The sequence below is a fragment of the Coregonus clupeaformis genome, chromosome 11 (assembly GCF_020615455.1).
Source record: "Coregonus clupeaformis isolate EN_2021a chromosome 11, ASM2061545v1, whole genome shotgun sequence".
NCBI lineage: Eukaryota > Metazoa > Chordata > Actinopteri > Salmoniformes > Salmonidae > Coregonus > Coregonus clupeaformis.
The window spans coordinates 40,301,262-40,327,439 of NC_059202.1; the positions used below are offsets into that span (position 1 = coordinate 40,301,262).

At 43.9% G+C, this 26,178-nt stretch overlaps 1 protein-coding gene across 2 annotated transcripts in view; it reads left to right on the forward strand.

The window, feature by feature from the left end:
• The window catches only part of LOC121577100 (tetraspanin-18), a 111,530-nt gene that overhangs the window by 75,841 nt on the left and 9,511 nt on the right, over nucleotides 1–26,178 (forward strand). Inside the window, exons 1-4 of one of the 2 annotated variants that reach the window (XM_041890878.2) lie at nucleotides 3,233–3,251; nucleotides 3,348–3,429; nucleotides 20,015–20,110; nucleotides 25,550–25,744. In XM_041890878.2, the coding sequence (XP_041746812.1) occupies nucleotides 3,427–3,429; nucleotides 20,015–20,110; nucleotides 25,550–25,744 (294 nt within the window). In that variant the 5' untranslated portion in view covers nucleotides 3,233–3,251; nucleotides 3,348–3,426. Of the gene's footprint in view, nucleotides 1–3,232; nucleotides 3,252–3,347; nucleotides 3,430–20,014; nucleotides 20,111–25,549; nucleotides 25,745–26,178 lie in introns of those variants that run through there. The other variant, XM_041890877.2, reaches the window with a different exon arrangement.

The window sequence follows — 26,178 nt, forward strand, 5'->3', positions numbered from 1 at the left end:
TCGGAGCATCTCTCTGCCTCGCTAGTGTGTGTGTCTGTTTGTGTGCGCGTGTGCGTGTGCTATATGGGGGTTGGTGTGAGTGTGTTCTTGTTATTGTTCTATGGGTGGTTGGTGAGCTGCAAGTGTCAGTTCGGTGTCTTGTTGATTCTGTACGAGACTGCTGGCAATATGGTGTGGAAGGATAGAAGGATGATGATGATGATGATGATGATGGCTTAGGCTCTGGTTGCAGAGTACTCACGGGACATTATGATTCTCCATTCCATCCCAGAATCTGTAAGAGGTAGAATACACACAGTATGTAATGGAGGAGAATGTCTCCACAGACAGCTAACGCTTCTATCCATAGATATTTGATGTTACAGTTGTCAAAGCCACTGCCAATCACTTTGAAATCCACTCCAAAGAATTGTCATTCAATCAGAATAACTCCTCTGACTATTTTTGCATTAGGTTGAAGCAGGCAGGAATAGCTACTAGCAGTAGTTGGCTCTCCATTGCATTGCCATATAATTATTTTCAGCTGGGATTCACTTAGACACTTGTGGCAAAGAAAGCAAACTGAAAAGCAAACTGAAAAGAACAGAAGAGCGAAGTAGGAAAAGTTAAAAGCATTTAGGCTCATTAGCCACACTAAGTTGAATATCCATTTTGACAGTTAGCGCTAGCAAAGTGTATTTAGCAATGTATGCTAGTTTCCCTATGTATAATGCATGAGATGCTAATCAAGGTTAGCATCAGATAGAACCGGTATGAGGAGTGTGTGCGCGCACGTGTGCAACCCTGAATGTCACAGTTAGTTGAGCATGGCGCTGCACCGCCAGGGTTGTGGGTCCGATTCCCGGGGCCACCCATACGTAATATAATAAAAAATATAATATGCCATTTAGCAGACGCTTTTATCCAAAGCGACTTACAGTCATGCGTGCATACATTTTTGTGTATGGGTGGTCCCGGGGATCGAACCCACTACCCTGGCGTTACAAGCGCCGCGCTCTACCAGCTGAGCTACAGAGGACCACAATACGTAACATGTATGCATGCATGACTGTAAGTTGCTTTGGATAAAACCATCTGCTAAATGGATATATATAATATTATTGAACGTGGTACACAGTAATAAAGGGCCAATTAACTGAACTGTATGGTACACAGATCCCTAATAGGGGAAAGGGGGATACCTAGTCAGTTGTACAACTGAATGCATTCAACTGAAATGTGTCTTCCGCATTTAACCCAACTCCTCTGAAACAGAGAGGTGCGGGGGGCTGCCTTAATCAACATCCGGGAACAGTGGGTTAACTGTCTTGCTCAGGGGCAAAGCAGAACAACAGATTTTTACTTTGTCAGCTCGGGGAATCGATCCAGCAACCTTTCAGTTACTGGCCCAACGCTCCTACCCGCCAGGCTATCTTGGCAGCAGGCATTACAATTTTACCTGACTGGTAACACACACACAGAGACACACTGTGGAACTATTAGAGGCAGCTGTCAATTAAAATAAATAATATATGGATTTAACTGGGAATGCAGATATGCATCTGTTGGTCACAGATACAGTACCTTAGGAAGAAAAGTAGGGGCGTGGATCAAATGGTGTGACCACCATTTGCCTCATGCAGCGCGACACATCTCCTTCGCATAGAGTTGATCAGGCTGTTGATTGTGACCTGTGGAATGTTGTCCCACTCCTCTTCAATAGCTGTGTGAAGTTGCTGGATATTGGCGGGAACTGGAACACGCTGTCGTACACGTCGATCCAGAGCATCCCAAACATGCTCAATGGGTGACATGTCTGGTGAGTACGCAGGCCATGGAAGAACTGGGACATTTTCAGCTTCCAGGAGTTATGTACAAATCCTTGCGACATGGGGCTGTGCATTATCATGCTGAAACATGAAGTGATGGCAGCGGATGAATGACACGACAATGGGCCTCAGGATCTCATCACAGTATCTCTGTGCATTCACATTGCCATTGATCAAATACAATTGTGTTCGTTGTCTGTAGCTGATGCCTGCCCATACCATAACCCCACCACCACCATGGGGCACTCATTTCAAAACGTTGACATCAGCTAACTGCTCACCCACACCCTCCTGAGTGGCGCAGTGGTCTAAGGCACTGCATCGCAGTGCTAGCTGTGCCACTAGAGATCCTGGTTCGAATCCAGGCTCTGTCGTAGCCGGCCGTGACCGGGAGACCCATGGGGCGGCGCGCAATTGGCCCAGCGTCGTCCAGGGTAGGGGAGGGAATGGCCGGCAGGGATGTAGCTCAGTTGATAGAGCATGGCGTTTGCAACACCAGGGTTGTGGGTTCGATTCCCACAGGGGGTATGAAATAAAATAAAATAATGTAAGTCGCTCTGGATAAGAGCGTCTTCTAAATGACGTAAATGTAAATGTAAATGACCCCATGTCTGCCATCTGCTCGGTACAGTTGAAACCGGGGTTAATCCGTGAAGAGCACACTTCTTCAGCGTGCCAGTGGCCATCAAAGGTGAGCATTTGCCTACTGAAGTCGGTTACGACGCCAAACTGCAGTCAGGTCAAGACCCTGGTGAGGACGATGAGCACGCAGTTGAGCTTCCCTGAGACGGTTTCTGACAGTTTGTGCAGAAATTATTCAGTTGAGCAATCCCACAGTTTCATCAGCTGTACGGGTGGCTGGTCTCAGACAATCCCACAGGTGAAGAAGGCAGATGTGGAGGTCCTGGGCTGGCGTGGTTACATGTGGTCTGTGGTTGTGAGGCCAGTTGGGTGTACTGACAAATTCTCTATAACGACGTTGGAGGCGGCCTATGGTCGAGAAATTAATATAAAATTCTCTGGCAACAGCTCTGGTGGACAGTCCTGCAGTCAGCATGCCAATTGCACTCTCTTTTTATTGTCCCCAGCACAAGGTGCACCTGTGTAATGATCATGCTGTTTAATCAGCTTCTTGATATGCCACACCTGTCAGGTGCATGGATTATCTTGGCAAAGGAGAAATGCTTACTGACAGGGATATAAACAAATTTGTGCACAGAATTTGAGAGAAATAAGCTTTTTGTGCGTATGGAACATTTCTGGTATATTTTATTTCAGCTCATGAAGCATGGGACCAACACTTTACATGTTAACGTTCATATTTTTGTTCAGTGTACATGTTCTTAATGCCCGGGTCCTACATGTTTTCTGCACAGAGAAACTGACTGTCATCATTGTGGTTCAGCACATGTTCTTCATGCCTGTTCTGGAGACAGTTTCTCTGTAAGTTAGTAAAAATAGAGAAACTAACCATTACGGTTCTGCACATCTGATCTATGACCCCTGACCTCTGACCTGTGTCTGACTTTCTGTCCACAGCTAAATGAAAACAGGAGAGGAGGGGAAACAGAGAGAACTCGTCTGCTTCATCTGAACGAAGACGCAGAAACAGAAACTCATGGTATGTTACATTCACTTCCATCGAAACCTCAACTCATGATCTCTCAGCATATAGCTTCAACAAAGAGTTTGCCTGCCTAAAACTTTTCTCCCAAAAATACTTCAATTCTCAATTCCCCATTTCTCAAAGCCTCCTCTCCCTCTGTGTTTTTCTCACATCAGTTCCTTCCCTGTGCATGTCTATCTTAGCCCAGAGAATTGTGGAGGTGTTTAGGCCCAAACTGCTGTCCTCTTCCTCCAGCCCCAGTTTAATCAAGCACACTGAGGTGTGTGTGTGTGAGTGAGTGAGTGTGTGTGTGTGTGTGTGTGTGCGTGCGTGCGTGAGTGAGTGAGTCAACAGGAGGCATGAGGGTTTGACGAAGGATCTTATACACACCACCAGTTGGCTTGGTGAAGGATGGCTGGGTCTTATAGGCTTGGATAAGGATGGCTGGGACTTATAGGCTTGGAGAAGGATGGCTGGGTCTTATAGGCTTGGTGAAGGATGGCTGGGTCTTATAGGCTTGGTGAAGGATGGCTGGGTCCTATAGGCTTGGAGAAGGATGGCTGGGTCTTATAGGCTTGGAGAAGGATGGCTGGGTCTTATAGGCTTGGAGAAGGATGGCTGGGTCCTATAGGCTTGGAGAAGGATGGCTGGGTCCTATAGGCTTGGAGAAGGATGGCTGGGTCTTATAGGCTTGGTGAAGGATGGCTGGGTCTTATAGGCTTGGTGAAGGATGGCTGGGTCTTATAGGCTTGGAGAAGGATTCTGGTGAATGATCTGGGTCTCAAGCTTGCTACAGAGATTACTGATAGTCTGCGTTCCATTGCAACATACTGTACATCCGTGCCTTGATAAGAGCCAAGGGAATGGCAAGGGATAGCTGGGTCTTATGTACACCACCAGAGCTCAGAGAAGGATGGCTATGTCTTACTAAGACACCACCAGTGGGCTTTGTCCCCTCAGCCTGTCGCAGCGGTGCAGTGGTCGGGTCTTTGTGAGACCCCTTATTAACATAGAGATCTATAGCATTAGCATTCAAAGCACGCCTCAGCAGCAGACATGCATAGATCGAGAGGTTAAAGTGGACTTCAGACAAAGCCACAACATAGACTGCAGACAGACATGTAAACCTTTCACCATACAGCTTTCCCTTTAAAGCTAGCAAACAAGCGTGTGGGTGTGTGTGTGGGTGTGTGTGGGTGTGTGTGCGTGTGTGTGCGTGCGTGCTGCGTGTGCCTGAACTTTTATGGCTGAAATAATTTATTTCCATTTCCAGATGGTAGCCCAGAGCAGTGGTTCCCAACTCTCAGGTGTGCCATGAAACCTTTCCTAATTTTATATATTTTTTGAACACTCACTTATAAACGTGACCTGTGGAATGCACTATGCACATGTAATTTTACTTTGTTTTATTAAATCAGTGGTATATTTACATGTGTGTAGCAGATGACCATCTTCCTTTTTCTTTTGAGACACAAACACACTTTCTCCAGGCTTTGGTTTTGATCCCCTCTAAGGTACAACCTGTAGCACAATAAGGCCCTGCTGATGTTTTTTTTAACCTTTTCTCTTTCCATGCACTCAGTCGGATCCCTCTATCCCTCTGTATTGTAGCCTGTCTTGAATATGTTCCTTCAAAAACAGCCTCATGGTGAGAGGCTTAGCTAACACACCAGCAAAGCAAACTGTAACAGGTTTCAGGCATGGTTTGGCCTGTGGTTCTCGTCCTCTGTCTAACTAACATATGGCCTGGTAATAGGGAACAGAGCGTGAGTGATCACTCATTCGACAAATGGCCATCCAAGCTGTTCCTAAAGTGCTCCCGCAGCTCTGATGTGCTGTGCTTTGTTTGGTGTAGGGTGAAGTTACCCCTAGACACAGATCTTGGGTCAGTTTTGCATTTTTCCCACTGATGGTTAAGGTTAGGATTGGGGGAGGGGGAGGGGAGGCTGATCTTAGATCTGTACCTAGGGGAAACTTCACCCCTAGGTGGAGATGCCAAACACTGGTCTGCAAAGTGGCTAGGCCACTCCAGGACCTTAATGTGCTTCTTCTTGAGCCACTCCTTTGTTGACTTGGCCGTGTGTTTTGGGTCATTGTCATGCTGGAATACCCATCCACGACCCATTTTCAATGCCCTGGCTGAGGGAAGGAGGTTCTCACCCAAGATTTGACGGTACATGGCCCCGCCCATCGTCCCTTTGATTCGGTGAAGTTGTCCTGTCCCCTTAGCAGAAAAACACCCCCAAAGAATAATGTTTCCACCTCCATGTTTGACGGTGGGGATGGTGTTCTTGGTGTCATAGGCATCATTCCTCCTCCTCCAAACACGGCGAGTTGAGTTGATGCCAAAGAGCTCGATTTTGGTCTCATCTGACCACAACACTTTCACCCAGTTCTCCTCTGAATCATTCAGATGTTCATTGGCAAACTGCAGACGGGCATGTATATGTGCTTTCTTGAGCAGGGGGACCTTGCGGGCGCTGCAGGATTTCAGTCCTTCACGGCGTAGTGTGTTACCAATTGTTTTCTTGGTGACTATGGTCCCAGCTGCCTTGAGATCATTGACAGGATCCTCCCGTGTAGTGCTGGGCTGATTCCTTACCGTTCTCATGATCATTGCAACTCCACGAGGTGAGATCTTGCATGGAGCCCCAGGCCGAGGAAGATTGACAGTTATTTTGTGTTTCTTCCATTTGCGAATAATCGCACCAACTGTTGTCACCTTCTCACCTTGCTGCTTGGCGATGGTCTTATAGCCCATTCCAGCCTTGTGTAGGTCTACAATCTTGTCCCTGACATCCTTGGAGAGCTCTTTGGTCTTGGCCATGGTGGAGAGTTTGGAATCTGATTGATTGATTGCTTCTGTGGACAGGTGTCTTTTATACAGGTAACAAGCTGAGATTAGGAGCACTCCCTTTAAGAGTGTGCTCCTAATCTCAGCTCATTACCTGTATAAAAGACACCTGGGAGCCAGAAATCTTTCTGAGTGAGAGGGGGTCAAAAACGTATTTCCCTCATTAAAATGCAAATCAATTTATAACATTTTTGACATGTGTTTTTCTGATTTTTGTTGTTGTTATTCTGTCTCTCACTGTTCAAATAAACCTACCATTAAAATTATAGACTGATCATTTCTTTGTCAGTGGGCAAATGTACAAAATCAGCAGGGGATCAAATAATTCTTTCCCTCACAGTATAACCCTGCCAGAAGTGTGCGTGCCTGCATGCGTGTGTGTGTGTGCATACTAGTGTTTACTGCTAGACAGAGGGGATTGTCTGTCCCTATAAGGACCTGTTTCTGTCGCTGTTTACATCCATAAGGCCATCTGTGATGTCATTGTCACCAGTGTTTATGTGGTGCGCTGACAAAGACAACAGTGATGTCAACTCTGATTGAATTGAGAACAATAGCCTGGGATAGCAGCATCTCCACATCACGCTCCTCTCAATCTTCTCTCTCCTCTCAATCAATCTGTTAGTGGAGGTCTAAGGCTTTCCCACTGGGCAAAATACTGGTCGCATCAACGTTGTTTTCACATCATTTCAACAAAAACAAAATCAATCTGATGATGTTGAATTAACGTGGACAATTGATTGGATTTGCAAAAAGTAATCAACGTAATGGAGTTCCGTATTTTTTTCACCCAACTTTTAACCTAAATCCAATGATATGGTGACATTTTTGTTGACATCTCATGCAAATGTAAATCAAAACTAGACGTTGAAAGGACGTCTGTGCCCAGTGGGTTTACTGTAGTTTCTAGAAACTGGACTAGCTTGGTTGCTATTACAGTAGTATCTAGATTTTGGAAGTAGCAGAAGACTGTTTTGTGATAGTAGATGTGGTGGGTTATTCTGAGAAGGTTCCAATGTAATGATGTGTATTCTTCAATTTGGACGATATTCAAAGGAGTTTGTAATGCAATGAACGATGTGTGTGCTTTGATAATCATTGATTCTATCAACACATGCCTAGGCAGACAATCCATTCCATACGTCCATTCCCAGAGCATTCCGGTTTAAATGGTCTGAACCCAGGAACACAGTCAGTCTAATAATATACCCCATTGTCATCAGCACATTATCATTTCACACATGATTTACATTGACTTAGAGCTTGTTCTCATGGAAAGCCCCAGTGTGTGTGTGTGTGTGTGTGTGTGTGTGTGTGTGTGTGTGTCTACAGCCCCCTGGGAACCCCCTGGTTGCACCCTGCAGGAATTAAACCCACAACCTAGTCGTTTGTTGCTAGAGACATCCTGTTACCAACTGAGCCACACAGCAGACCACAAATGTGTTTATGTGTTCATTGTTCACCACTACCGCATACACAGAGAGAGAGAAAGAGAGAGAGAGAAAGAAAAAAAGAAAAGGAGAGAGAGGACTAAGGAGGAGAGGGGGTGCTTCAGGGGATCAATGCCCATCGACCGTCTGCCATCCCTGGGCTATGTATCGATCCATCCTCCCTGAGCCTGTTACTATCTCCACTCTGTCTGATAGAGGTGTTGACACTATTAAGTGGGAACTGGAGCAAAGCCTATCTGCTGTATGTAGGAGAATGTAGAGGAGGAGATAGAGGAGGGGGATGGATGGGATGGGACAAAGAGGTGGAGGAGGGTGAGGTAGGAGGAGGAGGAGGAGGAGGGAAAAGACGAAGGAGGACAAGGATCACCACCACACCAAGCCATGGATATCAGCCAGGATCTTTCCCCCTCCTCCTGAAGTTATATTGAATTGAAGAATGCTAGATGGCAGACCTCTCTCTCTCTCTGTCTCTGTCTCTGTCTCTCTCTCTCTCTCTCTCTGGGAGGACTCTATCATTCTGTCTGTGTCCAGATTGGAAAGACTGTTAGTTAGACTGTTAGTTAATCAGACTATTGTTCAGGACTGTGTCAGCTGCCTGGTTATAGGACATCCTCAGACTCACTCATTGGGACTGTACCAGCATGAAGAGCGCTCCCTAGACGCCATAAAGGGGATTACTGGCATGCAGCAGTTTCTGAAACTGTAATATACGTAATGCCGTTTCCCAATAGCTGTTTTGGCTCCAAATGCCTGTACTGATTTTCTTCTTGTCTTAACTAGGCTTTTTAGTACAATGAATATAAATTATAAATGGGTCAACTGAGCGAGGATATCTTACCGACTTGTCTTGGTGTACAGTACAGCGCCTGTAGAGGTAATCTATAAGATCTCATCTTAAATCTATAAGAGCTGTTTTTTATTTATTTTTTTATTTCACCTTTATTTAACCAGGTAAGCCAGTTGAGAACAAGTTCTCATTTACAACTGCGACCTGGCCAAGATAAAGCAAAGTAGTGCGATTAAAAACAACAACACAGAGTTACATATGGGGTAAAACAAAACATAAAGTCAAAAATACAACAGGAAATATATATATACAGTGTGTGCAAATGTAGCAAGTTATGGAGGTAAGGCAATAAATAGGCTATAGTGCAAAATAATTACAATTAGTATTAACACTGGAATGATAGATGTGCAAGAGATGATGTGCAAATAGAGATACTGGGGTGCAAATGAGCAAAATAAATAACAATATGGGGATGAGGTAGTTGGGTAGGCTAATTTCAGATGGGCTGTGTACAGGTGCAGTGATCGGTAAGGTGCTCTGGCAACTGATGCTTAAAGTTAGTGAGGGAGATAAGAGTCTCCAGCTTCAGAGATTTTTGCAGTTCGTTCCAGTCATTGGCAGCAGAGAACTGGAAGTAATGGCGGCCAAAAGAGGTGTTGGCTTTGGGGATGACCAGTGAGATATACCAGCGCATACTACGGGTGGGTGTTGCTATGGTGACCAATGAGCTAAAATATGGCAGGGATTTGCCTAGCAGTGATTTATAGATTGGCCTGGAGCCAGTGGGTTTGGCGACGAATATGTAGTGAGGACCAGCCAACAAGAGCGTACAGGTCACAGTGGTGGGTAGTATATGGGGCTTTGGTGACAAAACGGATGGCACTGTGATAGACTACATCCAATTTGCTGAGTAGAGTGTTGGAGCCTATTTTGTAAATTACATCGCCGAAGTCAAGGATCGGTAGGATAGTCAGTTTTACGAGGGCAGCATGAGTGAAGGAGGCTTTGTTACGAAATAGGAAGCCGATTCTAGATTTAACTTTGGATTGGAGATGCTTAATGTGAGTCTGGAAGGAGAGTTTACAGTCTAACCAGACACCTAGGTATTTGTAGTTGTCCACATACTCTAGGTCAGACCCGTCGAGAGTAGTGATTCTAGTCGGGTGGGCGGGTGCCAGCAGCCAGGATCTATATCTATATGTTATAGCCTTCTCTGAACCAATTAAAATACCTTGCCTGATGGCAGAGGAGTAGCAGTACTGGATGTTTCCACCTGGGCTTTTAACCAGCATTTGTGGGTGTGTGTGTGTGTGTGTGGCCTTCTGTATCCAGCCTGATGCAAACAATGTACTGTTTCCTACACACACACACACACACACACATACGCGCACACACACACACACACACACACACACACACACACACACACACCTGCTCCCCCTGCACAGTGGAGAGGGGACAATCAGCCTGGTCCCTAGGGGTCAATTATAGGTGATCATTTAAGAGTGTCAAGTTCCGTCCTCATGATCCCAGCAATGTCTGATGGGTTAATGATGACTTGGTATGCAGCCTCATGGTTCATGGTTTGGGCGGGGGGTTAAGGAGGGAGGGAGGGAGGGTAAGGTGGGTGAGGGGCAGGGTGGGTGAAGGTGAGGGGACTTTGAGGAGGGGCGGTGAGGAAGGGAGGGTAAGGAGGGAGGGTGAGGATTTGGTATGCAGGCTCATGGTCGGGGTTGAGGGAGGGGGAGTTTGGCTCAGACAGCTAACTCCCAAATGGCACCCTATTCCCTATATAGTGCACTACTTTTGACTGGGCCCTGGTCAAAAGTAGTGCACTAAATAGGGAATAGGGTGCCATTTGGCTCAGAGCAGACACAGTGTCCTTGTCCTGCTGGTACATCTGTCCTGAATGGGGGGTAGGGGAGAGATGATGGGTGAGATGAGGGAGGGAGGGGGGGAGATGGGGTGAATAGTCACTTCATTACTGTCCTTGGTTAGGAGGGCGGGATGATGGGAGGAGAGATGGGGAGATGGTGGAGAGGAGAGATGGGGGGGGGGCAAATAGAGTCACTTCATGAATTGAGCTGAAAGTGACACTCTCAAGGAGAAACCACCATACAGCCAAGGGTGTTCTATTTTTAAAGAGAACCCAACTTTTTTGTACATAATGTTTCCGCCATCGTTTCCTATGACCGAAAAGAGCTTCTGGACATCAGAATAGCTACACTATATATACAAAAGTATGTGGACACCCCTTCAAATTAGTGGATTCGGCTATTTCAGCCACATCCGTTGCTGACAGATGTATCAAATCGAGCACACAGCCATGCAATCTCCATAGACAAACATTGTCAGTAGAATGGCCTTACTGAAGAGCTCAGTGACTTTCAACATGGCACCGTCATAGGATGCCATCTTTCCAACAAGTCAGTTCGTCAAATTTCGGCCCTGCTAGACCTGCCGCGGTCAACTGTAAGCACTGTTATTGTGAAGTGGAAACGTCTAGGAGCAACAACTGCTCAGCCACAAAGTGGTAGGTCACACAAGCTCACAGAACGGGACCGCTGAGTGCTGAAGCGCGTAGTGCGTAAAAATGGTCTGTCCTCGGTTGCAACACTCACTACCGAGTTCCAAACTGCCTCTGGTAGCAACATCAGCACAAGAACTGTTAGTCGGGAGCTACATTTATTTCACATACAAGCGACGGTACTTAACTCTTCCGAGACGGCTATAAGTAAATCTACCTTTAGGGAGTGTAGGAGTTATGAATAGACCTGGTTTGGGCAACCAGACAACTCCTCACAGACACTGCCAATCTGTTAAAAAAAGTTTAAATGGCTTCCATTTTCCCTGTCTTCCTTTCTAGCTTCAGACTCCTAATCTTCTAACTGCCTTTTCCTCTAGCCTGATCTGCTGTGAAAACTCCTCTAGGCTATCTCCATCTCTCTCAGGAACTCTGAGTCAGTGGTTAAGACCAGGGCAATAGGTTAAAATCCTACGCATGAACTGCCAACATTATTACGCATATTAATTGATAATGATGGTAAATAACATCATGAAAATATCTATTGTTTACAGGAAACTCATTCAACAATTCTAGATGAAGTTGCGTGGAAAAATAATGGGGGGGTGTCACGAATTCCGCCGAGGCTGCTCCTCCTCCTTGTTCGGGCAGGCTTCGGCGTTCGTCGTCCCCGGAGTACTAGCTGCTACCGTTTGATGTTATCTATGTTTGTTTGGTTTTGTCTGATTAGTGCACCTGTTCCATATCACGTATTGATTATGTCACCTATAAGTTTCCTTTGGTTTTGTTTGTAGTTGTGTGTTGTTGTCCGCCTGTCCGTTGGTGATGTGAGTTTTCTCTCGTGTATTTATGCACTGATTTGCGTGATCTCTTGTATTTGTGTATTGACGCACAGTATGCGTAATCGCTCGCCTCCGTTTTGTTGAGGCCCGTTATTTTGTATTGTCGTGTTTGACAAGTAAAGTCTGTTGGACTAAGCTTCTGTGTCCTGCGCCTGACTCCAACACCACATCCACATCAGCCCTTGACAGGGGGGCGAAATATACTTCTCCCATGGGCAAAGAAACTCAAAAGGGGTGATGATATTAATTAACAGTAATTTCGATCTGAATGTGCAAATTGTCCAAACAGATACGCAAGGTAGATGGATTATTTTAAATATGTTATTGGACCATAAACAGATATGGCTCATTAACCTTTACGGACCAAATAATGATGATCCACACTTCTTTGACAATATATATAATAAATTATCAACTCTGCAAGCAATTCAAGACTCTATTATTATGGTGGGAGATTATAATACCGTTATAAATAGCTCAATGGACCATAAAGGAAATCACACTACAAACAATCACCCTCATGCTCTTAAGGAAATCGTGAATGTCTGTCACGCCCTGGCTCTGGGGACACTTGTATGTTGAGCCAGGGTGTGAGTTTCCTTTGTGTATTCTAGTTGTTGTATTTCTATGTTGGCCAGAGTGGTTCTCAATCAGAGGCAACGAATGTCAGCTGTTGCTGGTTGTCTCTGATTGGGAACCATATTTAGACAGGCTGTTTTCCCACAGTGGTTGTGGGATCTTGTTCCTGTATAGGTTTGTGTTTTGCACCTTTGGACATCACGTTATCGTTTGTTGTTTTTGTTTGTGTTATCATTCAAATTAATAAAATATGTTCACCTTCCACGCTGCGCCTTGGTCCTCTGTACCCGACGTGCGTGACAGAAGATCCCACCATACCTGGACCAAGCAGCGTGAAGAGGAGAGAGGATGGACTTTGGAGCAGTGGAGTAAGAGTCTCGACTCGGCCAAGCCAAGTGAAGAGCAGAGAGGTTGGACTTTGAAGCAGTGGAGTGAGTGTCTGGCTAGAGACATGGAGGCCTGGTCCAAGAGGAGAGCTGCCCAGAAATTTTTTAGGGGGGGGCTCACGCCGTGGACAACGGGCAGCAGGAGGCCGCGATAGAGCGGTCCAGCGGGTTGGCAGAGGAGGCCGCCAGATTACGGGGGCCACTGGTATTAAAGGGGAAGGAAAGTGTAGAGGCACGGCGAGAGGTACTGGGGGTGTGTTACCAGTCCGGTCCGGCCCGTTCCCGATCCCCGCGTAGGGGCTAGTGGTGTGTGTCCCCAGTAAGGTCCGGCTTGTTCCTGTCCCTCGAACGAGCCTGTGGTGCGCGTCGCCAGCCCGGTCCGGCCTGTTCCTGCTCTCCGCACCAAGCCAATGGTGCGCGTCGTCAGCCCGGCTCGGCCCGTTTCCTGCTCCCCGCACCAAGTCAGTGGTGCGCTCGTTAGCCCGGCTCGGCCCGTTTCTGCTCCCCGCACCAAGTCAGTGGTGCGCTTCCGTCAGCCCGGCTCGGCCCGTTCCTGCTCCCCGCACCAAGTCAGTGGTGCGCTCGTCAGCCCGGCTCGGCCCGTTCCTGCTCCCCCGCACCAAGTCAGTGGTGCGCCCGTCAGCCCGGCTCGGCCCGTTTCCTGCTCCCCGCACCAAGTCAGTGGTGCGCTCGGTCAGCCCGGCTCGGCCCGTTCCTGCTCCCCGCACCAAGTCAGTGGTGCGCCCGTCAGCCCGGCTCGGCCCGTTCCTGCTCCCCGCACCAAGTCAGTGGTGCGCCCGTCAGCCCGGCTCGGCCCGTTCCTGCTCCCCGCACCAAGTCAGTGGTGCGCCGTCAGCCCGGCTCGGCCCGTTCCTGCTCCCGCACCAAGTCAGTGGTGCCGTCAGCCCGGCTCGGCCCGTTCCTGCTCCCCGCACCAAGTCAGTGGTGCGGCCGTCAGCCCGGCTCGGCCCGTTCCTGCTCCCCGCACCAAGCCAGTGGTGTGCGTCGTCAGTCTGGCACAGCCCGTGCCTGTTCCACCGGTGCCTGGTCCGGCACCGGTCAGCTGCTCCACGCTGGAGCTAGAGCAATCCGCTCCACCAGTGTTCAGTTCAGCTCCGGTCAGCAGGGCCAGACCGGACCAGGAGTACTTTGGGGGGTTAGAGAGGGAGTGGGGATCATGCCCGGAGCCGGATCCGCCGCCAAGGCGGAGTGCCCACCCGGTCCCTCCCCTGTGGTATTTGGTTGGCGCGGTCGGAGTCCGCGCCTTTAGGGGGGGGTACTGTCACGCCCTGGCTCTGGGGACACGTGTATGTTGAGCCAGGGTGTGAGTTTCCTTTGTGTTTTCTAGTTGTTGTATTTCTATATTGGCCAGAGTGGTTATCAATCAGAGGCAACGAGTGTCAGCTGTTGCTGGTTGTCTCTGATTGGGAACCATATTTAGACAGGCTGTTTTCCCACAGTGGTTGTGGGATCTTGTTCCACGCTGCGCCTTGGTCCTCTGTACCCGACGTGCGACGTGCGTGACAATGTCATGGATACACTAGAACTAGTAGATATATGGAGGCTTAAATATCCTGATCTAGTGAGATATACATGGCGGAGACTTAATCAAGCTAGTCGTCTTGACTTCTTTCTTATGTCATTCTCGTTGGCACCAAAAGTTTAAAAAGTGTTGATAGGGGACAGAATGCGGTCGGACCATCATATAATTGCCATATACATTACTCTTACTGAATTTCCACGTGGGCGAGGATATTGGAAATTTTATCAAAGCCTATTGGATGATAACTTGTTTTTAACTAGGACAGAGGAATTTATAACTGATTTTTTCCGACATAACATAGGTACAGCAAATCCCCTTATTGTATGGGACACTTTTAAATGTGCCTTTAGAGGCCATGCAATTCAGTACTCATCTCGAAAACAAAAGCAACTTAGGTCAAAAGAGTCCACACTAACAAAGGAAATAGAAGGTCTAACAGAACAGATTGATAGCAATAAAAACTGTAACATAGAGGCTCAGAATAAATTAGAGGAAAAACAAAAAGAAATTTAGAAACTTATTCAAGAAAGATCAAGTGTAATATATTATTAAAATAAAGCAAACTGGATGCAATATGGGGAAATCTTCAACATCGGAATGCTACCAAAAATAATTTCTTGAAACTGGTTACAAATGACGGAGTCACCCATGATTCACCAAATGATATTTTGAAGGAGGAAACAAAGTACTTTAAGCATATGTTTTTGTTTCAGTCGCCTTCATCTCCTCTAACTGAAGCAAATTGTAGAGATTTTTTTCTATTGATAATGTAAAATTAACAGCCATACAGAAAGACTCATGTGAAGGTGAAATTACAGAGGAGGAACTTCTGGATGCAATTAAAGACTTTAAGTCCGGGAAATCTCCAGGGTTGGATGGCATACCAGTCGAGGTATACCAGACCTTTTTTGATAGACTCAGAGGACCGTTATTAGCATGTTTTAACCACTCCTATGTAAATGGTAGATTATCAGACACTCAAGAAGGAGGTCTGATTTCATTATTACTGAAACAGGATACAAGTGGAAAATATAAAGATCATAAAGTACATTAAAAAAAATTGGAGGCCCCTTACACTTCAGTGTTGTGATGCAAAAATTCTAGCAAAATGTATAGCGCATAGAATTAAAAAGGTATTGTCGGACATTATTCATTCTAATCAGACAGGTTTTTTACATGGGCGATACATTGGAGATAATATAAGGCAAGTACTGGAAACAATAGAACACTATGAAAAATCTGGGAAACCAGGCCTACTATTCATAGCAGACTTCAAAAAGGCATTTGATAAAGTACGACTGGGGTTTATATATACAGTGGGGAGAACAAGTATTTGATACACTGCTGATTTTGCAGGTTTTCCTACTTACAAAGCATGTAGAGGTCTGTACTTTTTATCATAGGTACACTTCAACTGTGAGAGACGGAATCTAAAACAAAAATCCAGAAAATCACATTGTATGATTTTTAAGTAATTAATTTGCATTTTATTGCATGACATAAGTATTTGATACATCAGAAAAGCAGAACTTAATATTTGGTACAGAAACCTTTGTTTGCAATTACAGAGATCATACGTTTCCTGTAGGTCTTGACCAGGTTTGCACACACTGCAGCAGGGATTTTGTCCCACTCCTCCATACAGACCTTCTCTAGATCCTTCAGGTTTCGGGCTGTCGCTGGGAGATACGGACTTTCAGCTCCCTCCAAAGATATTCTATTGGGTTTAGGTCTGGAGACTGGCTAGGCCACTCCAGGACCTTGAGATGCATCTTACGGAGCCACTCCTTAGTTTCCCTGGCTGTGTGTTTCGGGTCATTGTCATGCTGGAAGACCCAGCCACGACCCATCTTCAATGCTCTTACTGAGGGAAGGAGGTTGTTGGCCAAGATCTCGCGATACATGGCCCCATCCATCCTCCCCTCAATACGGTGCAGTCGTCCTGTCCCCTTTGCAGAAAAGCATCCCCAAAGAATAATGTTTCCACCTCCATGCTTCACGGTTGGGATGGTGTTCTTGGGGTTGTACTCATCCTTCTTCTTCCTCCAAACACGGCGAGTGGAGTTTAGACCAAAAAGCTCTATTTTTGTCTCATCAGACCACATGACCTTCTCCCATTCCTCCTCTGGATCATCCAGATGGTAATTGGCAAACTTCAGACGGGCCTGGACATGCGCTGGCTTGAGCAGGGGTACCTTGCGTGCGCTGCAGGATTTTAATGCATGGCGGCATAGTGTGTTACTAATGGTTTCCTTTGAGACTGTGGTCCCAGCTCTCTTCAGGTCATTGACCAGGTCCTGCCGTGTAGTTCTGGGCTGATCCCTCTCCTTCCTCATGATCATTGATGCCCCACGAGGTGAGATCTTGCATGGAGCCCCATACCGAGGGTGATTGACCGTCATCTTGAACTTTTTCCATTTTCTAATAATTGCGCCAACAGTTGTTGCCTTCTCACCAAGCTGCTTGCCAATTGTCCTGTAGCCCATCCCAGCCTTGTGCAGGTTTACAATTTTATCCCTGATGTCCTTACACAGCTCTCTGGTCTTGGCCATTGTGGAGAGGTTGGAGTCTGTTTGATTGAGTGTGTGGACAGGTGTCTTTTATACAGGTAACGAGTTCAAACAGGTGCAGTTAATACAGTTAATGAGTGGAGAACAGGAGGGCTTCTTAAAGAAAAACGAACAGGTCTGTGAGAGCCAGAATTCTTACTGGTTGGTAGGTGATCAAATACTTATGTCATGCAATAAAATGCAAATGAATTACTTAAAAATCATACAATGTGATTTTCTGGATTTTTGTTTTAGATTCCGTCTCTCACAGTTGAAGTGTACCTATGATAAAAAAATACAGACCTCTACATGCTTTGTAAGTAGGAAAATGTCCACAGCCTCATAGAGGATCTAGATACATTTTCTAACCACTCTGGATTACAACCAAATTATGATAAATGTACTATATTACGTATTGGATCACTAAAAAATACAATTTATACATTACCATGTAGTTTACCTATAAAATGGTCGGATGTTGATGTGGATATACTCGGAATACATATCCCAAATGAAATAATTGATCTCACTCCAATAAATTTCAATAGAAAGTTAGCAAAAATTGATACGATCTTGCTACCATGGAAAGGTAAATACCTGTCAATTTGTTCAAAAATCACCCTGATTAACTCTTTAGTATTATCCCAGTTTACCTATTTGCTAATGGTCTTGCCTACGCCTAGCGAACAGTTTTTTAAATTATATGAGAAAAAAATATTTCATTTTATTTGGAACGGCAAGCCAGATGAAATTAAACGGGCCTATTTATATAATGAATATGAATTTGGAGGACAGAAATTATTCAATATTAAAGCATTAGACCTATCACTAAAAGCGTTATTCATACAAAAGTTATACTTAAATCCGAACTGGTTCTCTAGCAAATTAGTAAGATTGTCTCACCCAATGTTCAAGAATGGCATTTTTACCTTTATTCAGATTACAAACTCTCACTTTAAATTATTTGAAAAGGAAATAATTTCCCAAATATCACTATTTCTAAAACAAGCCATAGAAAGTTGATTGCAATTTCAATTTAATCCTCCAGAAACGACAGAACAAATAATGCAACAAATAATGTGGTTAAACTTAAATATACTAATTGATTAACATTTCTATTTTTATAAAATGTTTAAAAAAGGTATAATCTTCGTAAATGATATTATCGGTATGACTGGTGGAGTTAGGTCGCACATGCAGCCAACAAAAACATATGGAAATGTCTGCTCTACCCAAAATTACAACCAAATAATTGCAGGATTACCGCAAAAATGGAAAAGGAAAGTGGAAGGGGGTAAAAGTAAGGAACTTGTCTGTCGGCCCTGCATTAAAGAATATCATTGGTTAAAGAAAATTGTGATAAATAAAAAAGCATACCAGTTTCATTTAAGGACCAAAGGATTGACAGCCGTCCCATATAGATTGCAAAATAGTTGGGAAGAGATTTTTGACGTACCGATTCCATGGCATAGTGTTTATGAATTGATTCGCAAAATGACGCCGGATTCAAAACTTAGAATTTTTCAATTGAAATTATTATATAAAATTCTTGCTACCAATAGAATGTTATTTATATGGGGAATACAATCTTCCCAGCTCTGCAGATTTTGCTGCGGAGAGACAGAATCATTAGATCATTTGTTTTGGTACTGTCCATTTGTAGCTTGTTTTTGGACACAGGTCCAGGAATGGCTAAAGGATTGCAATATTTACCTGGAGCTAACACTGCAGATAGCACTACTGGGTGATCTGAAAAGTCATAGTCAATCGATCAATAATATGATAATACTTTTAGCCAAAAAAAATATTTTCAATTTACGATCTGTAGAAACAATGAGAATAGAAAGGTTCAGAACCTTTGTAAAACATCACAGTACAGTTGAAAAATATATGGCAAATAGAAATCCAATATGGATGGTGTTAAGAGATAGATGGGATGTGTTGAATGGAGCTGAAGGATGGGACTAATAACAACAACTAATAACAACAAGATAACTAATGTAAAGCGTACTGTGTCCATAATAAGTACATAGGTTATAGGTTGAGAGCTTTTGTGAAAGAACACACAATCCAATCCAGGGCTTGATGGTTTTAAGCTATCCGGGGAAATGCTTGAAGCCTCAACTGTGTTTGGGCGTGAATGTCTGATCCCCTCTACTGTGACGTTCAGAGTCTACGTCCAAACAGTAAAAACAATATAATCAAATCAAATCAACTTTTATTGGTCACATACACATATTTTGCAGATATTATCGCAGGTGCAGCAAAATGCTTATGTTTGTAACTCCAACAGTGCAGTATACCTAACAATACAAAACAATACACACAAATCCCTCAAATAAAAATTAAGAAATTAAGAAATATCAGAACGAGCAATGTCAGAATATTTCAGTGTAAACTTAAACGGCTAAAACCAGATATAAAGTATGGAGAAAAGGTAATGGACCTATATCTTATTAAATAAGATCAACTAACAATCACCAAAATAAAAGCTAGACAGTCAGGGAGAAATACGTTTTCAGTCACAATTTGGGGGCTCACCGGGTTGTGTGACATGTCATGTTGTGTGGTTCTGACACTGCGGAAATGTTGTTGTCCCAAACTATACTGTAGGTTTCTGGTTTCTGGGATGGTTCAGAAAGTGTTGCTGGTGCAGAATGCCTGTGGGGATGATTTGGGTGTTTTTCTGTTGCGATTGTATTGGCTGAAATGACAGGCGTGTATGCTAGCTACTCACTTTGTGTCCATACATTTGACAGGCAGAACTCATTAGAAAGTGGGCGCTGGGTTTTGTGCTGTTTGTTTTCTTGGCAGAACAAAATCAGTTTAAATGACTGCTCTGTCTCTGTGTGTGTGTGTGTGTGTGTGTGCGTGCACGTTTGTGTGTGTGTGTGTGCGTGCGTGTCTGTATGTGTCTATGCCTGTGTGTGTGCCTGCTTGCAAGCATTTGGTAGAATTGATTAACTTTGTGTGATCTCTTGGCAGAACAGAATCAGTTTGAATGACTGGTCTGTATACCTCTATGCGTGTGAGCATTGGCAGAACTCATTAACTAACCTGTCTCTGTGTGTTTTCTCTCTCTCAGGGGCTGGGGGAGGCTTCAGCGAGAGGGACAGCCATGGACAGAGACTGTCTCAGCTGCATCAAATACCTAATGTTTGTCTTCAATTTTCTCATCTTCGTAAGTATTCTCCTTACACCCTATATTATAAGCTAATAATAATAATAATAATAATAATAATAATATGCCATTTAGCAGACGCTTTTATCCAAAGCGACTTACAGTCATGTGTGCATAAATTTTTACGTATGGGTGGTCCCGGGGATCGAACCCACTACCCTGGCGTTACAAGCGCCATGCTCTACCAGTGTCCTCCTATATACAGTACACTGTATATACTCATGTACGTCCTATATATCCTCCTATGGTAGCTACTGTATCTAACAGTAATCTTTCCATTTCAGGTTACTGCTTTTATTGAACACCCTTCCCTCCTCTCTCTCCCGTGGTCTCACATGTATTTAATAAGATAGAGGGAGGCATTGTTTATTCTATTAAAATCAATATTTACAGTTCCACTGGGTATGCAGCTTGCAATTGACATTTTGGTTGATTAGTTTTGATCAGACAATCAAAGGTAACTCCAGAGGGAGCCAATAACTGGGGGTTTGGGAGTAGTGGTGAGGAGGGTCATATAATTAAATTTAGTGGGGAGGGTTCAATAACTGCTCAGTAGCAACCAGTGATTGTTACCATGTCCATTCCTTTGTTTATACTCTCAGACAATTCCACCCTCCCATGAGACAACACTCTCAATCTATCCTTCAGTGCATCCAAAATGGTTGCCTCTATAGCTCTAACCTCTGCCTTTGAGCCTTTGACAGATTTTTTATGTGACATTTATTGAAAGAAGCTCAGGTTTTTTCCCAGGAGGAAGGGGATGGTGTGAGGATGAGTGTGTGAAGCTCATATCTCTACCCCCTCCTCTCCTTTCCTCCGTATCCCCCTTTTCCTAATCACTAAAGAGTCACCCACTGGTGCTGCAGATAGGGTTTAGTGAAAGAGAGAGGATGGAGAGAAGAATGCTCAGGGGGGAGGAATGGAGGGAAGGGTGGATTCACTTTGAGAGGTAGAGGAAAGGGGGCAAAGGCAGTTAGCTGAAGCCCCCCACTGAAATACCTTACATTGCCTTGAGAAAGTATTTATACCCCTTGATTTATTTCACATTTTGTTGTGTTACAACCTGAATTTAAAATTGATTAAATATATGTTTTTTCTTACCCATCTACACACAATACCCCATAATGACAAAGTGAAAACATGTTTTTAGACATTTTAGCAAAATTATTGAAAATGAAAAACAGAAACATCTCATTTACATAAGTCTTCACACCAATGAGTTAATAGGTGTTAAAATCACCTTTGGCAGCAATTACAGCTGTGAGTCTTTCTGGGTACGTCCCTAAGTGCTTTGCACACCTGAATTGAATAATATTTGCCCATGATAATTTTCAAAATTCTTCAAGCTCTGTCAAATTGATTGTTGATCATTGCTAGACAACCATTTTCAAGTCTTGCCATAGATCTCCAACCAGATTTAAGTCAAAATTGTAACTCGGCAACTATGGAACATTCACTGTCTTCTTGGTAAGCAACTCCAGTGTAGATTTGTCCTTGTGTTTTAGGTTATTGACCTGCTGAAAGGTGAATTCATCTTTCAGTTTCTGGTGGAAAGCAGACTGAACCAGGTTTTCCTCTAGGATTTTTCCTGTGCTTAGCTCCATTCCGTTTCTTTATTATCCTGAAAAATTCCCCAGTCCTTAACGATGACACGCATACCAATACATGATGCAGCCACCACTATGCTTGAAAATATGGAGAGTGGTACTGTTGTGGAAATTCTACACCATGTCGTGGAAATTACCACTAGGGACACTCAAAGTAAATCTTAAATGAATCATTGTTTTTTGTCAGCGTGCTGGAGAGGTTCCACCCAACTCAATGCACCATATGTACACATGTCGACCAGGAGCTCTGCTGGGGAAGTCCCAGCAGTTGTCTTATATACGGCTATAAACAGACAAGTTATATTTGCATGATTTAGCATAATACATTCATCATTAGCGTTTTGTTTCATTCATGTGACCGACCAATACTGGTTCATAACATGTGACAGACCAACACCTCACGAGGCTTCTTCTCTCTAAGCTGAGACCTTGAAACTGAGATATCTTTCGTTCTCAAAACAAGGTCTGGGCGTACTGCCAAATTGCAGATACTGATAAGTAAGGATTCGTTCAATCAGTCACTTGCATGAACACAGACATTGGTTATTAGAACAGCACATGAATAGAACACAGAAATTAGTTATTAGAAAGGCACAAACATTAACATTTCCATCACAGTACTTAGAAATGTGTTGTATTGGATTTGCCCCAAACATTACTTTAGTGTCTTGTTGCAGGATGCATGATTTAGAATATTTTTATTCTGTACAGGCTTCCTTCTTTTCACTCAATTAGGTTAGTATTGTGGAGTAACTACAATGTTGTTGATCAATCCTTAGTTTTCTGCTATCCCAGCAATTAAACTCTGGAACAGTTTTAAAGTTACCATTGGCCTCATGGTGAAATCCTTGAGCGGTTTCCTTCCTCTCTGGCAACTTTGTTAGAAAGGATGACTGTATCTCTGTAGTGACTGGGTTTATTGATACTCCATCCAAAGTGTAATTAAAAACTTCACCATGTTCAAAGGGATATTCAATGTCTGCTTTTTTATTTTTACCCATCTACCAATAGGTGCCCTTCTTTGCAAGACATTGGAAATCCTACCTGGTCTTTGTGGTTGAATCTGTCTTTGAAATTCACTGCTCAACTGAGGAACCTTACAGATAATTGTATGTGTGGGGTACAGAGATGAGGTACTCATTACAAAATCATGTTAAACACTATTATTGCACACGGAGTGAGTCCATGCAACTTATTATGTGACTTGTTCAGCACATTTTTACTCCTGAACTTATTTAGGCTTGCCATAACAAAGGGGTTGAATACTTATTGACTCAAGACATTTCAGCTTTTCATTTTGAATTCATTTGTAAATTATGGGATATTGTGTGACAATATTTTAAATTCAGGCTGTAACACAGCAAAATGTGGAAAAAGGCAAGGGATGTGAATACTTTCTGAAGGCACTGTATATGCCTTAACCCACCCCCTGCTGTGGCATAAAGACTACAGATAGGCTTATTCTCACTGAATAGATTTATCAGGATTAAATGTCAATTTACATAATATGTACGTACACTTTGCAATTCTACATTAGCGTAGGGAATGTCAAGTGCCAAGAGAGGGTTCGGTTGCCGTTCTTGCTTCATAGCTCAAAAGTACCGTAAATGTCACAGTAGCCAGGAGGCTAAGCATTACAAACTGTTCAACTAACATTAGCTAGCTACCAGCTAACATTAAGCAAGCAATTCTTCATGCATCTACCATATTAAACTCTTAATTATTGCAACAAAACCATATTACACTCTTGAATAACGCAACAATTCACAAACATATGCAGACAATTAAAGGGTTTTCCCGTCTTTACACTCATTATGTTTTAGCTTCAAGACAAAAGCACAGAGTTACTGCTAGCTAAAGCTTCATCAAGTAACGTTAGCTTACAAAAAATGAATGATTACCCCTCTAATACAAATATAAAAGTACAGTAGGGCTAACTTACAACATTACAACAAACCATGCTTAATTTTTAGCAATATCATGCAAATCATTAGGCTATGTGTAAAAAGCCAATTACAACTGAAAACGTGGGTATAATTCACCGGGGAGTTGACAGCGATACATATAAATCATACATGTAGGTTATGTTTCTCAATTTGTGGCGATTTCCATCATTTTCACATTGCAGAGATCAGCACAGCAGTACATGTGGCGAGCTAGCATTTGCCCCAGCACTTTTGATTCAGTTTAATAAAAAATATAGACACAAAAGCGTTGAAAAGAGGGACAAAGTAATGTTGTTTAGACTGATTTGTTTGACTGTTTTTTCATGATTTAATCCTCCCTAGTGCCAGGAGTTTTTCCAGGAGTAAAAAAAAACAACATATGACCTGATTAGAATAATTCTGGTCCCATCATAGCCCATATAAAACAATTTTTTACAGCTGATTTATTACTATTTCATACCCATAGTTTTCCATGGTTAGGTTAGCCTACCAGATCAGGAAAAGCTCTGGGCCCCAGGAAAACAATTTCCACCCCACCCCTCTGGGACCTGTGGTGCCACCTCTGAAATCAACACACAATGTTACAAATGAAAAAACACATTTTATTTGTATGATCTACTATCTAAAATCTTTTACTTTCATAGTTTGACATGCGTACTTTCTCCGAAGGCACTGTATATATTTTTTAATCGTCCCTTTCTTTATCTCTACTCTTCCCTATATCTCTCCCTCTCCACCATCCCTCTCCCCACCCCCTACAGTTTATGAAACATTTAATGAAAGAGCAGAATCGTAAGTGTTGATTTAACCCCTTTACTCAGTGGTTATACCCCATCCTGGTCACTTATTTTACCCTTGCCTGGCTTCCCCAAACCCACTTCCATGTGTCGGTAGTACTACTTTAAATGCATTCCCTCACTCTCTGTTTGTCTTAGCAGGTCAGAAAGCCACAGACATTTCCACACGGTAATAAACCGTTTTCTTTATTGGTGGGGACTTTCTTTTGTGGAAGTGGGTGAACGATGCTAGGAGTCTCCGTCTCCATATTTACAGACCACAGAGATCCCTGTTTGTCAAGCAGCTGGCAAAGAAAGTGGAGAGGTTTCTATGGCAGAGAGGTGGGCAGGGCATTCAGGGCTGATGGAAATTTGGAAGAATGGCTGAGGAAGCAGCCAACTCTACACCAGCGACTCCTCTCAGAGGTGGGAATATCTCCCAGAGACTGCTCTTGGCTTGCTATGACTTTTCATTGAAGCCTTCAACATTCAGTTACTTTGCCAAACTACCACGTAAGGAACACACAACATTTGACATGTTACTCCCCTGCAAGGGGTATACAAACGTAACAGATCGGTAATATGAAAGAGCTGAAAGTGATCTCTTGGGTGAACAGTTGCAAAGATAGGGAGACTAGACCAGAGCCAGAGACACCATTTAGAGGGAGCGCTGGGAAGGTTTCTACTTTTATGTTGCTTTCTCAGATAAACCTCTCACTTACTACTCTAGTCTGAGCTCAGTGCTGACTCAAGTTCCTCCTCCCACAGACTTCCTCAGGATCTACTACAGAGCCAGTGACACTCTGGCATACAGTCATCATGTAAATGTACACTTTTATAGCTGATAAGATAGACATGGAGCCAATATGGAGGAGTCATGTGCAAAGATTTCAGTACTGTATACAAAAAGTAGAGGTTGTGACAGTGATTTAACTCTCTCCCTCCCTCCCTCCCTCCCTCCCTCTTTTGTGAGGTTTTCATAAGCCCCTGTTAGGTTTCCTACCTCACCTGCACGTGTTCTCTATCTTCCATTAATTGTAATTATTATGTGCAGATAAACTAAACTTAACCCTCTCTCTCTCCCTCTTCCCCCCTCTCTCTCTCTCCCAGCTGGGAGGCTCCTTCCTCCTGGGTGTGGGGGTGTGGGTGCTAGTGGACCCTACAGGCTTCAGGGAGATCGTAGCAGCCAACCCTCTGCTCTTCACAGGAGTCTACATCATCCTGGTCATGGGGGGAATGCTTTTCCTACTGGGCTTCCTGGGCTGCTGTGGAGCCATCCGGGAGAACAAGTGTCTGCTGATGTTTGTAAGTAGACCTACACTGTGTTATATTCTAGAGTCATTCGGATAGTACATTAGGTCAGAGTGTTATAACAGTGTTATAAGAGGGTTATAAACATTCCTGGGCTGCTGTGGAGCCATCAGGGAGAACAAGTGTCTGCTGCTCTGAGAGAGAGAGAGAGAGAGAGAGAGAGAGAGAGAGAGAGAGAGAGAGAGAGAGAGAGAGAGAGAGAGAGAGAGAGAGAGAGAGAGAGAGAGAGAGAGAGAGAGAGAGAGAGAGAGAGAGAGAGAGAGAGAGAGAGAGAGAGAGAGAGAGAGAGAGAGAGAGAGAGAGAGAGAGAGAGAGAGAGAGAGAGAGAGAGAGAGAGAGAGAGAGAGTCATGCTGGCCTGAGATAGATGGAAAATAAATAAGACATAATAAAACAGAGAGTATATTTCATGCTGCCAATCATTTGCCT